Source organism: Australozyma saopauloensis, chromosome 4 (genome assembly GCF_035610405.1).
Source record: "Australozyma saopauloensis chromosome 4, complete sequence".
NCBI lineage: Eukaryota > Fungi > Ascomycota > Pichiomycetes > Serinales > Metschnikowiaceae > Australozyma > Australozyma saopauloensis.
Genome location: NC_086134.1, coordinates 128552 through 141909, shown reverse-complemented (window position 1 = coordinate 141909; position 13358 = coordinate 128552). Strand labels below are relative to the sequence as shown.

The 13358-nt window shown below is 44.9% G+C and overlaps 5 protein-coding genes across 5 annotated transcripts; 2 read left to right on the top strand and 3 right to left on the bottom strand.

Annotated features, from left to right (window-relative positions):
- Window positions 1-585: 585 nt before the first annotated feature.
- Window positions 586-2631, top strand: PUMCH_003091 (uncharacterized protein; the record flags this gene model as incomplete). The annotated part of the gene is made up of 1 exon (XM_063022075.1): window positions 586-2631. One exon carries the CDS (start codon window positions 586-588, stop codon window positions 2629-2631), a length of 2046 nt encoding a protein of 681 aa, XP_062878145.1.
- A 111-nt stretch (window positions 2632-2742) lies between these two features.
- Window positions 2743-4008, bottom strand: PUMCH_003090 (uncharacterized protein; the record flags this gene model as incomplete). Its single annotated transcript, XM_063022074.1, has 1 exon — window positions 2743-4008. One exon carries the CDS (start codon window positions 4006-4008, stop codon window positions 2743-2745), a length of 1266 nt encoding a protein of 421 aa, XP_062878144.1.
- A 1290-nt stretch (window positions 4009-5298) lies between these two features.
- On the bottom strand, window positions 5299-7296 carry PUMCH_003089 (uncharacterized protein; the record flags this gene model as incomplete). Its single annotated transcript, XM_063022073.1, has 1 exon — window positions 5299-7296. One exon carries the CDS (start codon window positions 7294-7296, stop codon window positions 5299-5301), a length of 1998 nt encoding a protein of 665 aa, XP_062878143.1.
- A 1355-nt stretch (window positions 7297-8651) lies between these two features.
- On the bottom strand, window positions 8652-10157 carry PUMCH_003088 (uncharacterized protein; the record flags this gene model as incomplete). The annotated part of the gene is made up of 1 exon (XM_063022072.1): window positions 8652-10157. One exon carries the CDS (start codon window positions 10155-10157, stop codon window positions 8652-8654), a length of 1506 nt encoding a protein of 501 aa, XP_062878142.1.
- A 2043-nt stretch (window positions 10158-12200) lies between these two features.
- Window positions 12201-13313, top strand: PUMCH_003087 (uncharacterized protein; the record flags this gene model as incomplete). The annotated part of the gene is made up of 1 exon (XM_063022071.1): window positions 12201-13313. One exon carries the CDS (start codon window positions 12201-12203, stop codon window positions 13311-13313), a length of 1113 nt encoding a protein of 370 aa, XP_062878141.1.
- Window positions 13314-13358: the final 45 nt, after the last annotated feature.

The following is a 13358-nucleotide window of genomic DNA, read 5'->3' as shown; positions in this document are numbered from 1 at the left end:
TCTCCATTTGTATTGTAAGACTTCATGAGTCTCAAAAAAAAAAAAGATGCCCTTAACTTTGTACGTAGACTAAATTTAGTTCTTTAAACTGCTACTAGTTAATTTCAGGTTCATTTGACTGCCGTTCAGCATGGTTCGTCAAGATACCATTCCGGGAATACAATAAACAGCCGCAGAGCCGATTCCAATTTATTGCCACGAAACATACAATTACGCAAATTCTGAACTATAAAATCCAGCAATTCTCCTAATTTTTAAAAATGCAAAGATTCCTCAATTGACAGGTGATTTACCGATTGTGTCATATACCTATGCCAGTATGCGTATACCTGTATGGAGTTTCAGGTAAGTCCCCCAGGTCATACAATACAAATCCACTGAATCAACATCAAACACATAGAATTCACAACGATATGGGTATGTAATGGAACCATCTCACAGAAAACCCGTGCACAAATCAACTATGTGTCTCTGTGCAATTCAATGGAGCGTCATACTAACAATCAGTGCCCCCAAAGAAGATGTCTTTACAGGAGTTCTTCTCCGATGAAAGTAAGTTAACCCATGCTGTAAGTTTAAATTATTATGGTCATACTAACAATTCTAGCATATGGCGGCTCGTGGGCTGATGACGATATTGACATGGCGTCGATCTCAGTGCCAATTGAGAAGAACAGAACGTACCGTAACTCGGGCCACACATACGGATCCAATGGGTATGGAGGCTCTCATGGGGCTCAATCTACATTTGTGGATCACGGTCCACCATATATAGTAAAAATTAAAAACGTCCCGGTTGAGAGCGATTTGACGTTTCTTGACGATCTATTCAAAAGCAGGTTCACCAAGTATGTGAAAGGCAGGATTGTAGTTGATCCTAGCAACGAACCGCTACGAAACGGTGTTGTGAGAAAAATTGCCTTCGTTGAACTCAATTCATTCGCAGATCAAACGAGGGTTCTCAAGTGGCAAGACTTGGTGTATCGCGGATCACGCCGTTTGCTGATTGAGCTTGCAGACTTTAATGATTTTCAAGATTGCATGGCTTTTAATCAGAACCATGAAAGGGAACTAGCAGAGCTTGATAGACTGTCTTCTTTTGACAGGCATGGCAGAGGGGACGACTTTTCGTCAAGGAATAGGTTCGAGCCACGTAGAAGCACAGGTGGCATTCCTCTAGATTCTATTCCAACTCCGCCTCCAAGATATCAGCTACAAACGAGGAGGTTGTCTCAAGATACCCAACCCAAACCGGCACTCGCTCCAGTAAGTCATGCTCCACCGAAGCCAAAGCCTAATCCATTTGGTCAGGCCAAGCCCGTTGATGTTGTTGCCCATCAGCTTGAGAACGAAAAGAAAATGATCAAGATAAACAGCACAACAGTTAAAACTATTGGCTCCATCGAGGCAGAAGCTGAATTGAAAGAGGCTAGCCAAGCAAAGAAGCAAGATGCCGAGTACACTATCGACGCAAGCACGGGAAACAAAATGACTGCTGCCCCTATTCCACAACCAATATATGGCCAAAAGCAAAGTTTGGCTCGCCTATTGAGCTCTGGCGCTGAGCCGAGCGGTAAATCAAGAAGGGAAAAATCTCCCAAGCCCGCAAGTAAACCAACAATTCTCAAAAAGAGACAACCCGATGCTCAATCAGCTCCAGAACCTGAGCCGGTACCTCTTGCAACACCTACGACCGAGACTTCAAAGACCCCTTCGACGAAGAAAAAGCCCAGTCCGCAGGTGGATGAAATTGCCGAGAAGGTGAAAAAGATATCAGTTGATTCTTCGCAATCACCGGCTGAGGTTTCAAAAGATGAGAGAGGACCAAATTCTAAAAAATATTCGAGACGCAATTCTGAGAAGCACGAGAAACCAAAAACAGGAGAGAGAAAGAAACTGGTGGACAATCAAAGAACAGAGGCTTCAAATGAACAAACGGAGACCACCACTTCAAGTCATCCATCGAAAGAGGAAGGTGCGTCAGCCAAACATCCATTCAATTCTAGACGTAAAAAGTCCGTTCCTTACATTGAAGGTCATAGCAACACCGAGAAACATCATACGAGAAAAGAATATCCGGATAATGGTGATAAACGACCAAGACGAGGATCTCAGTTGAATGAACGGAGACTCTCCGCCGCACGCGAAGCAAAAGCACCTCGTTCAAATAATGATGTTCAAGCCCACGAAGAACTGAATGAAAAAACACAAAATATTGCTTCAATTGAGACACTGGGCACCCTTTCCGAAGCGACTACTAAGAACAAACTGCATGATGGTCAGCGGAACCGAAGAAGACGCAGTTCGAGTAATCGCCACTTTCATAATGGTGATCAGGAGGAATTCCGCACATCCAAAAGTGATGTTATGACAGGTGAAAGCGGTGTTGTTTTTGAGTCGACACCCTCTGATCACCATTCAAGCCAGCCAATTGAGGACAATGGTAGCACTGAGGAAGGAAAAGGAAGAGGGGATGCTGCGAGGGGAAGAGGACGGGGAAGAGGTAGAGGAAGAGGCAGAGGCAGAGGTAGAGGAAGAGGCAGAGGCAGGGGAAGAGATGAGCATGGCCACGCCGGCGTTTCACCAGACATGGGCAGCCAAAAGCACCAAAGCTCTTCGGGTGATCAGTAATCAGTTTATCTCATAGGTCATTGTTAGATATTGGAGTTGATATCAACTATAAAAATTAGGTAAAAATTAGGGAAGAATACAAGAAAGAACTTTCAAGCGAATTGAAGTGGCTCACAAAATACCGCTGTCTCTCAACGAATTCTCCAAAATGGTCTCTTTTAGAGCGGCGAACACCAATTCAATATTAGAGGTGTCGGTAGCCTGCGTAACGTGAGGATAAATGTTTAAGCCTGACCTGTTAACCTTCATGAATCTCCAGAGAATATACTTGACGGCCTTATTTATATTGTCTCCACCATTGTAATCAGGGAAGTGGTCTTCCAAGGGAGAGTATGGCAACTTATTGGCGAAAATATCAATTTTGTTCAAAAACAAAACCACAGACGTCCTTGCGAACCACCTTGAGTTGACGACCGAGTCAAACAAAGTAAGCGATTCTTCCAACCTGTTCTGGGAGCTCTCTTCTAGCAAGACCTGGTCATACTCAGACAATGCAACACAGAAAATGATCAATTGAACATTATCGAAGCAATGGATCCACTTTTTTCTCTCAGATCTCTGCCCGCCGACATCGAACATGTGAACATTAGTTCCACCCATTTGAAAGCGGAAGTCGTATATACCCGACGTCTTTTTTCTTGTTCTCAAAATATCAGCCGGCGTTGGCATATAGTCTGGGCTGGCTATACGCTTGATTTCCGTAAAGAAATATTGAGTGGAGTCTATGAGGTAGAACTTGCCTTGGTTGTGTTTGATGAAGTCGAGCACCTCTGGGTAGCCGGAGATTTTTTCGATGAGAGCTGCAATTTCTTGACTGAAAGGCTCATCGGTGTTGATGGAGTGCTCGTAGTCCAAAATCATGCTCAACTCATCGTAGCTAAGAATATGTTCTCGAGACCCATCCTCTGTCTTTGTGAACGTGGGCTCGGATCCCTGCGGAGCAATCAAGTCCGGAGCCAAGTCAACAATGGCATTTATGATGTTCTTGATGCAATCCAATACATTTTTGTAGACAAACGGCTTGTAGTCGTACGCCTCAGCTTCGGAGAACCCATCCTTGTGCAAAATCTTCATCTGCTTGACAATGGTGGATTTACCACTCTCACCCGAGCCGAGTAAAAGGATCTTCACGTCCTTCTCGTTGGTTTGGATCAAGTCATTGGACAGCTCGACGGAATTGGTGACTTGGCTGACCGACGTCTGCTCCTTCGTTGCGGCGTCGCCGTTCTGGAGCTTGGCCGAGTCTTCCTGAGGTTTCGCTAGCGGGTCTGTCTTGGTCTGCGTGGCTGCGGCCGGCGGTTGCTGTGTTCTTTTCTGCGTTGTTTTGTTTTGCGTGCCCGCTTCTTGGATAGGGTCTTTGGAGGTACACGAACCCATTGTGAGGACGATATGTGACGGATGATGTTGCGGCGGTGGAATTGGCAGGGGCCCAGGCTCCAGTGTCGAATTTAGTTACTGTGGGTATGTATTAGAAGGAGGGAGGAGCAACAACACCGGTTGGGTATGTGGGGCTGAAGAATAATATAAGCAGGCGCTAGCCAATGGGTATCCGGCACGACAGAGGGAAACGAAGATTAGATACCAGACAGAGCGTCGAAAATATGGAAAATTACACGAAAAAGTTTAGAGGACGGAACGGAGTCCACGCAGGTATTTTTTATAAGCGAAGGTTAGCGGCCCTTTGGCCAGTGTTTCGGAGCTCTGTTTCTGCTCCCGCGGTGCCAGTACTGCGTTGGTCCCCTAAAACTCGCAGACGCAGATGGAATGGCACCGGGCTGGCATTGCACACAACACCACGGAATTAGGGAGTCTCGCCTGATCCAGAATATTTGATGCCGCGTCGCCGCCATTGATAGGCCAACAGAATTGTCTGTGGGGACTTTTGGCGTCAATTGACCCGATCTCTCGGGCGGGCACTAGTCGCAGGTTGAAGCGCTTGATGCACAGTCCTGCGCGGCTGTGGATACAAGCCATACATACAATCAGACGCACCATCGGGTATATTTCCAGAAGAAGAATTGGCTTCAGGTGCATGAATGAAGCGCTCCATGGCAACGCTGCAATAAGCGAAAAATGCCCTCGTAAACTTACGAGTCTCGTCTGTTCCTAATACTAATTACAAAGTCTTTTGTGGAGGTGGGGGGCCACACACTCTGTTCTCCGCCCTGGCCCAGATCCTGTCTGGAATTGGCCAGTCACACTACTAGCGAAATATGATGCTTTTATAAGAGCTGGCATTTGGTATACACTCCGATGGAATCATCTGGTTATGAGGGTCGCTGCGGTAGGAACTTCTAAATGGCATTTTGGCCAAGGGCTCTTTTTGATTGGCTTGTAATTAATACAATGTGTACCCCCGACTGGAGGACTGGGACCCGTGTCGATTAAGGAGGCCAGGGAATTAGTCCCAGGATAAATGTCTATGAAGTAGGTGTGCCAGACCATGTGTCTGGGGTGGGCCAGAGGCACACTATGCAAAGGGAAGTGATCCCTGATACCAATTAAATGTAGTAAAAATTTGGTCGATTATTAAGACGAGTCGTGTATGTCACTTGACATAAGCAACGACCCTTTATAAACGGATACTGGATTGTGTGTTGGTTGGAGAACTTCCTAAGTAAGTGCTCGCAATTGAGACCCCGGCGAATGCGCGATCGATAAATATCTTTAAAAACTACGAGTCTCGGCGTGTTCAGATTCGGGCCTAGCAGGCACTGCAGGGTCCTCATCTTCAAAGGGTTTGATTGAAGGGGTTTGTGTGGTGGCAGGCACACTCTCCGGCAATGCCTTCACCGAATTGGTGATGTTCACCGTCTCGGTGGATTTCGAGTGCTTCAATTCCTGTAACTTACGACGCTCTTCTCTCCTACGCTTCTTCGTCTCGAACTCGTGCCATTCTCCTTCAAGCAGCTGCATAAATGTCAACGGCTCGGGCGCAGGCTCATTGGTGAAGTATGGATGATTGAGTGCTTCTTCTGCAGTGATTCGCTTTGATGGGCATAATTCTAGCATCTTCGTGGCAAGGTCAAAGCTGTCTTCTGTCATGAGAGGTTTATACTCTTTTTCAAAAGTGGAAGCACGATTGACTTGGGGCTTGAGCATTTCAAACCATGGCAAGTTTTCCACATCTGGCCAGTCTTCTAGTGTCGGCGTACCCATGACATCGTAGATTTTGTACAATTGGGAGATTTCTTCTGTACCTTGGAAAGTCGCCAACTTGGTGTAAAGTTCAATTAAAAGACAACCAATTCCCCAAATGTCGACCTCACGACCATAGTTGGTAGACCCCAACAACAATTCGGGGGGTCTATACCATATGGTGATAACTCTATTGGTATAGTCGGGATTCTCGCCAGGTCTAAGCACTTTCATTTTTCTAGCTAAACCAAAATCGGCAATCTTGAGAATTCCAGAGGAATTCAATAGAATGTTCGAACCCTTGATGTCGCGATGGATGACTCTTTTTGAATGAAGGTAGTGCAAGCCATCCAATAATTGACGAAATATTGTTTTTCTATGCCCGTCCGTGAGATGCATGTCTGGATGTGTCAATAAGCCAGTAAGATCATGATCCAAGTAATCGAAAATCATTGTGATTTGATTATGCTCAACCATCATTTCCAAAAGTCCTACGATATTTGGGTGATCGAAACTTTGAAGAAGCTTAATTTCACGCATGGCCGTGATAGGGAATCCCTCTCTTTCAGTCTCGAGTCGCAACTTTTTGAGCGCCACGTATTCGCCAGTGACTTCGTTGCATGCTTTATACACTTTACCGTATGTTCCTTCTCCCACTTGCTGTACTCGCTTGTATAAATCAGACGATCGAGTGGTATAAACAGAATACACTTGGTCTGGGCGAAGCTTGGGAGGAGGCTGTTTCTTTGTTTGAGCGCCCTTTCTACCTTGATTCGAAGTATTTTGTGATTTGTTAGAATTTGTAGGCTGTCCTTTTGGACCTGTTGGTCCCTTTGGTGCAGATGGTCCCTTGGATGCAGCTGGTCCTCTAGGCGGAGCTTGATTTTTGGCGTTCGAAGTGCCTCTGGGAGGCATTTGAGACGAGCCTTTCGGACCCAAAGAGCTTCGAATAGGTTCATTGCCACCCATGCGTGGACCCCTTGGGGCAGGTCTACTACCATTTTGTACTCTTTGAGGAGGTGGTTGGTTCCCGCCAGAGGATGATGTGCGTGGAGGTTCGGGGCGTGAATTGTTCGAGGACAGTTGTCCTAAAGGTGTGGCATTAGCCGAGGATGGTTTCGATGGAGGTGCATTAGCATGGTTCTTAAGGTTCTGAGGCCCCAGCTGTGACATATCTTTGGCAGAAAAATCACGTCGTTTCCTGGAGGAATTCTGGTTCTGTTGTGATAGTGAGTCGGTATTGGGCCTTTTCAAATTACGTTGATCTCGATAACCGCCAGAGCTTCGCTTTCCAGAAGAGTTCTGAGATGGTCCATCGGGATGAGGACCAGAGCCGTAGTCATTCCGATACGGACTCCTCGAAGAGTCGCCATATGCTTGTTTGTATTGGTCTCTTTGTTTGAACTTGTTTCCTGCCGGCCCGTTGTGGTTTGGTGGTCTTTGGTTTGGGTTGTTCAGGCTCGGCTTGTCGGGTGGAGGAGGCCGCGATCCTTTTGGACCACTAGGGGGTCTATATCTATCTGACATGACTAATTATGTACTCCCAGGACACTTATTGGTAGTGTCGAGAAGAGAAGAAGAGTTGAAGTTTGTAGGAAAATGTGATACTGTGAGATACTGCAGGGCAGGGGAAGGAAATGAAGTAGTCTTTGGAATTATTCTCCAGCAGCAGAAAAAGAGGCTTGTTTATCGTGAAAATATTAGTTAACGTCACGAAAGTAAGTTTTTGGATCTACATTTCATGTTTCTTTACTGGTTTTGCTTCGAAGTGTATTCCATTTCAGGGTGGGGAGCAGTAGAGATGCATTGAAATTACGAGTCGAGTATCTGGGCCAAAATGGAGATCAATATCATGTAAAAATACTGATGATTTCCTTTGGCGTATTTCCTTAGCTTCGTTTGCATGTTTAATGACTGGGGTGAGCTCCACAGGCTTTGTGAACTACAGAATATCAACACATTGAAACGTCGCGCAGTCAAAGATTTTATCAAATTATCACAGATTTTTAACTGATCAGATTTAAGCTAAGCAAATCCGAAATTATGTTTTGATTATCCAGTGACGCTTCTGGTTGCAAATCGAAGCAATGTCTCAAACAACACAACAAAAAAAAAACAGATATAAAAAAAAATATTTCACTTGAAATACCAGTAAGATATTTCTAATTGTCGAGATGTTTCCTTCACTAAACTATTTCCGGCATGACCGCAGCTTTTGCCATCAATATTTACATATAAGTTTCGCCCCCACAGTTATCTATCAGCTAACAATATACTACATCTATTCACATAATGGTACGAATTTTCCATATCAATCCTTGGTATTTGCTGTGAGCATTCCCCTCAAGCTATCAATTCATCGGCTTAGTAGCAATGGCTCATATATCACAAGAGTACTAACGCAAGGGTGCCATACTTAAATCTGCTCACATCGCCTTCGACCTTGTATTAGTGTCTGCAATCCTTGCTGGTATTCGTAGAAATACTGGCTTGACGTAAGTAAATTTTTCGAAGATTCTATTGCTCTAGTATACTAATTGAAGTCCTGACCTTAACAAACTCGAGAATGACTCTGCTGTCTACTACGGTAGAAAATACCTAAACATTGGAGAGAAGGCATTTGATTACTCTTCTGCCTGGCTCGGATCTACGGAGTATTTCACTCGCAAATAATCTGTCGGTTGTGCCAACTGACTACACTTGTATGAATCTGGGAATATACATATTCTATATTTAACTTAAATCAATTAAAAATTGTAGCAATCTATTTTTGGAGAATCGGGGCAGGGTAGTGTTTCTATTCATGATGCCCTATTACTCCAATCTTAAAATTTGGTATTATCGATGCAAGCTCGGCCGCAACAGTGAGGACAGAAAGGGTTTTACTCAACGGTCACGGACTTGGCCAAGTTTCTAGGGAAGTCGACGTCAACTCCTCTGTTGACTGCCAACCAGTAACTCATCAACTGCAAAGGCACAACGTTCAACAAGCCTTGCAAACAGTCGACAGTCAAAGGCACCTTCAAAGTAGCGTAAGCCATGTCAGCGGCAACATCATCACCTTCGTTGCAAATAATAATTGGACGACCACCTCTAGCAGTGACTTGCATGATGGAAGAGGTGACTTTAGGGAACAAAGAATCTCTAGTAGCCAAAGCGATGATTGGCAATTCCTCGTCGACCAAAGCCAAAACACCGTGCTTCAATTCACCAGCCAAGACACCCTCAGAGTGCATGTATGAGATTTCTTTAATTTTCAAGGCACCTTCCAAGGCAGTTGCAAATTGGTATCCACGACCCAACAACAACAAAGACTTCTGGTTGTTCAACCAGTCGTTACACAATTGCTTGATTTTGTCCTCCAATTTCAAGACCTCCTTGATTTGAGCTGGAATGTTCTTCAAGCCTTGAATGATGTCAATGTGACGTTGTCTCTTAGAGAGAGAGTCGTTTGACAAGAAAAGTGCAATCATGACCAAAGCAATATATTGGGAGGTGTAAGCCTTGGTGGAAGCAACACCGATCTCAGGACCAGCGTTGATGTGGACACCACACTCAGTATCTCTGGAGATAGAAGAACCAACAGCGTTAACAACACCGAGGGTAATGGCTTTTCTCTCTTTACAGTATTTCAAAGCTTGCAAAGAGTCTGCGGTCTCACCAGATTGAGAAACGAAAATACAGGTGTCATCTCTGAAGACTGGGCATCTTCTGTCTGAGAAGTCGGAAGCCAACTCAACAGAGACTGGCATTTCGGTCAACTCCTCGAAGATAGATCTGGTTGCCAAACAAGTATGGTATGAAGTACCACAAGCGATCATAATCATTCTTCTACTCTTCTTGATACCACTGAGGGCACCTACTAGACCACCCAAATTGACTGTGTTGTTCTCGAAGTCGATTCTACCTCTCATGGTGTTAAAGGTAGACTCTGGTTGCTCGAAAATCTCCTTTTGCATGAAGTGCTTGTATGGACCCTTCATGATCTCGTTCAATTCCATGTCCAAGTCGTGAATCTTTCTGGTAGTAGATTCCTCGCCAGTAAGCTTGGTAGCACGGTGAATGTGCAACTCACCGTCGTAAATGTGGGCAATGTCGTTGTCCTCCAAGTACAAGACCTTCTTGGTGTGCTCAACGACAGAGGCTGGGTCAGAGGAGAAGAAGTACTCGACAGCAGAAGGAGCACCATCCTCGGCAAAGAAAGCTCTGGATTGAGAGGTTCTCAATTGTGGGTTCTCAGAGACTGGGAAGCTGCTCAGGTTGTCAGAGACCTCGACATCAACGAAGTCAACCTTCAACTTCTTGTCGGTCTTGACACCGAACAACAATGGAGAACCGTTTCTAGTACCACAGATCTCACCTGGGAAGTGAGTGGACTTGACCAACATACCGTACGAGCCATCCAACTCGTGCAAGACCTGCTTAGTCAAGTCACTGAAGTCCAAGTCAATGTTGTCCTTCTGGTTGGTGTCGTAAACGTGCTTGAACAACTTGGCAATGCACTCGGAGTCGGTTTCCGACTCAAACTCGTAGCCCTTCTTCTCCAACAATTGTCTCAAGGATCTGAAGTTGTTGATGACACCGTTGTGCACAACAATGAACTCACCGGTAGGGTCAGAACGGTGAGGGTGACAGTTTGGAGTGGAGGTCTTACCGTGGGTAGCCCATCTGGTGTGGGCAATACCGACGTGGTTGTCGAAGATCTGGGATCTGTCGTAGTTCTCCTCGGCAATGAGAGCCTTCAAGTTTTGGACCTTACCTGGGGTCTTGGCGATATAGTTAGTCTCCTTTTCGGAGCCGTCGACGGCCAAACCGGTCGAGTCATAGCCTCTGTATTCTAAACGGCTAAGACCTTCGATAAGGGTGTCGATGATCTCGCCTCTGGACTTGTCGACCAAGAAGTTAACGTAACCGAAGATTCCACTGTAGAAGTTAGTATTAGACGAAATTTGAAGAACTGATAGAGAACTGGTTTGAGTACTGATTGATTGTAGCTAGTTGGACAATGGTGACGCGGCTCGATGGTCTATGGAATCCATTGGAATCTAGCCACATGGAATCATTTCAGCGTTCTGGTGAACTGAATGGAGGTTGCAGATATACAACCACCAACAGGAACGGGTGTTTATACATACCACATAGTAATGGACAGATGGATGAAAAAAATGTGTAGTTGTTAGGAGTACCAGGTGCAAATATATAGTGTGCGTGGTAAAAATTAATGGGGTGTGTGAAGGCGATCTAGACACTGCGGAACACTGTAGAAAGGGAAGCGCTGTGTGATATCGAGACGAGGCCAAAGGATTTTTTTTAAAGGCAAAAGGGGTTTCTAGGTGATGCCGTTCTATTTAGTGAAATTATTTGCCGAAGACCTTGGGCGGTGTGCTGCAATAAATACCGAATACGATGAATTGGAGGTCTTTTCTGCCAGAACCGCCCGTGGGTTAAAAATAAACCCATTACCCCCTGCTGACGCGCGCACTATATGGGTGGAAATGAAGATATTATGCTGTGGAAGGCCGCGAGAGAGTTGGAATTTTGGGAATGGTCTACTTCGGGAATAACATCAGTCCTCTATTTTTTCTCCTTCTACTTTCTTTCCTTGCTTACTGCTCGATTCCGAAGCGCCTTCGGAGCTTGTTCATTAAGCTACAGACAGGTATACATAACTCGTCTTTCAATTAAACTGCCTATGTGGGCCAGAATGTAAACATTCGGTCCCATCTGCAGGCAGAGATGATATTTTCCATCCTCAAGAAAAATAAGAGGCAGACGATCTGAGGTGGGTGGGTGTCATGCGTAGTCGCTGCATAGGGCTCGTTAATTTCGGCTGTGCTGTTTTCGTGCAGCTGTTTTGGTTCTATGTTTAGGTTGTAGTTGGTCCAACCTGGTCTCAGATGCTAATTTGGGCTATCCATTCTATAAATGAATGAGATTATTGCAAAGCGCAATTTTCGATTGGCGTTGTAGGGAAAATTGGTAATGGGAAAGGGTAGATCTCCATCTTGATCCCTTTTAGGGTGGGGAGATGGCACAGAATCCTTGCGTAAGCTTCTAGATTCTCTGGTAGAGGAGCCAGTTAAACGTCTTCTAGATGATTTTTTCTGTAAGAAATTTTATTGGTCACAATTTCAAGAACGTCAAAATTCTGGTGATCTTGATAATTTGTTTTTATCAAGTGAGGAATTTGCATTCATTGAAGTAGATGGAACTGCATTCGAATAGTGGTAGAACACCCTAATCTCTGTAGCGTGTCATTGATGAAGCAGCTCGGATTTAAAAAAATTATAATGAACACTTCCGAGAATCTATTGACTTTATCTTTTTCTTTCTAAAAAAATTAATGTCACTTTTGCATGTCTCATTTTCCGTCTCTATCTGTCACCTATCTCCATGCTCAGATCTTTTAGACAGGGTTCAACCTAAATACCATGAGAAAACTTCCCTATACATTAACCAATCTCACACGCACATTTACACGGGCCTATACAGCCCTACCGAATATCCCGATTCCAAAAAAGAAGCCAACAAAACCGGCTTTGAAGGCATTGCGGCGTACAAACCAAAGAGACTCAAGAAGCACCGAGTCTGTTCTTTCATCTCTTTTATCAAAGCAGCAGAATAAGGAAGTTGGGCCAGCGGAATTGCAACATTACCTTAAACCGGTAACTGCAATCACAATTGGCGACGGAATCGACCTCAAGCATGTTCTGCAAGAACTAATAAGATATGGAGTCAACTATGAAGTGTTGTTGGAAGATGAGGTGATTGCCTTTACTACCGGGAAATCAACGCACGCTGTCAATGGTCAGGTTATGATATTGGCGAATGGAACTGTGGTGGGATGGGGTCTAACCGAATCTAAGATGCTTAAGAAATTGGTACCGCCGCTCATTCCAGCCACCCTTGAGCCTTGTAATTGTGAAAGTGAAGAAATGGATTACGTAGAAGTTGGTTCCGATGAGGCAATTGACTCCAGCCCTCAATCGTTCATGCAAGGAGATGTTCTAGTCATTCCAGAAAAGAACCCTCGTGAAAGACAGCTCGATATGGCAGCTTTCGCAATTGGGTTTTCTCGCTCCACCCGATTGTCGATTCTCGAAGAGAGCTTGGAGAAGATTATCCAGCACACCAGAGAAAACAGTGAGATTCTCAATGAAGGCTTCCGCATCACTCTGAACGAACTGGACATTTTGAGAGTGACAGGTCGCTTGTTCAAGCTCCGGGCTAAACTCAATCTCTATTCGGAGCTTATCGAGACGCCTGACCTTTACTGGTCAGAGCCTACGTTGGAGAAGATCTACGAAGCTATCAGTCATCGCCTAGATATTCCCCTGCGGATCTCTATCATGAACCGTAAACTTGACTACGTAACAGAGGAACAACGCGCTCTCCTCAGTTTCCTCAACGAGAAGAAGAGCACGAGGCTCGAATGGATTATTATTCTTCTTATCATGGTGGAGGTGCTTTTCGAGATTGTTCCTTTTGTAGGTAAGTACTTACAGAGCCCTAAACAAGTCGACGACGGGAAAAAAGCTCAGTAAATGAGCAAGTATCCACTCAGAAAGTCCAACGCTACCAAAATTCAA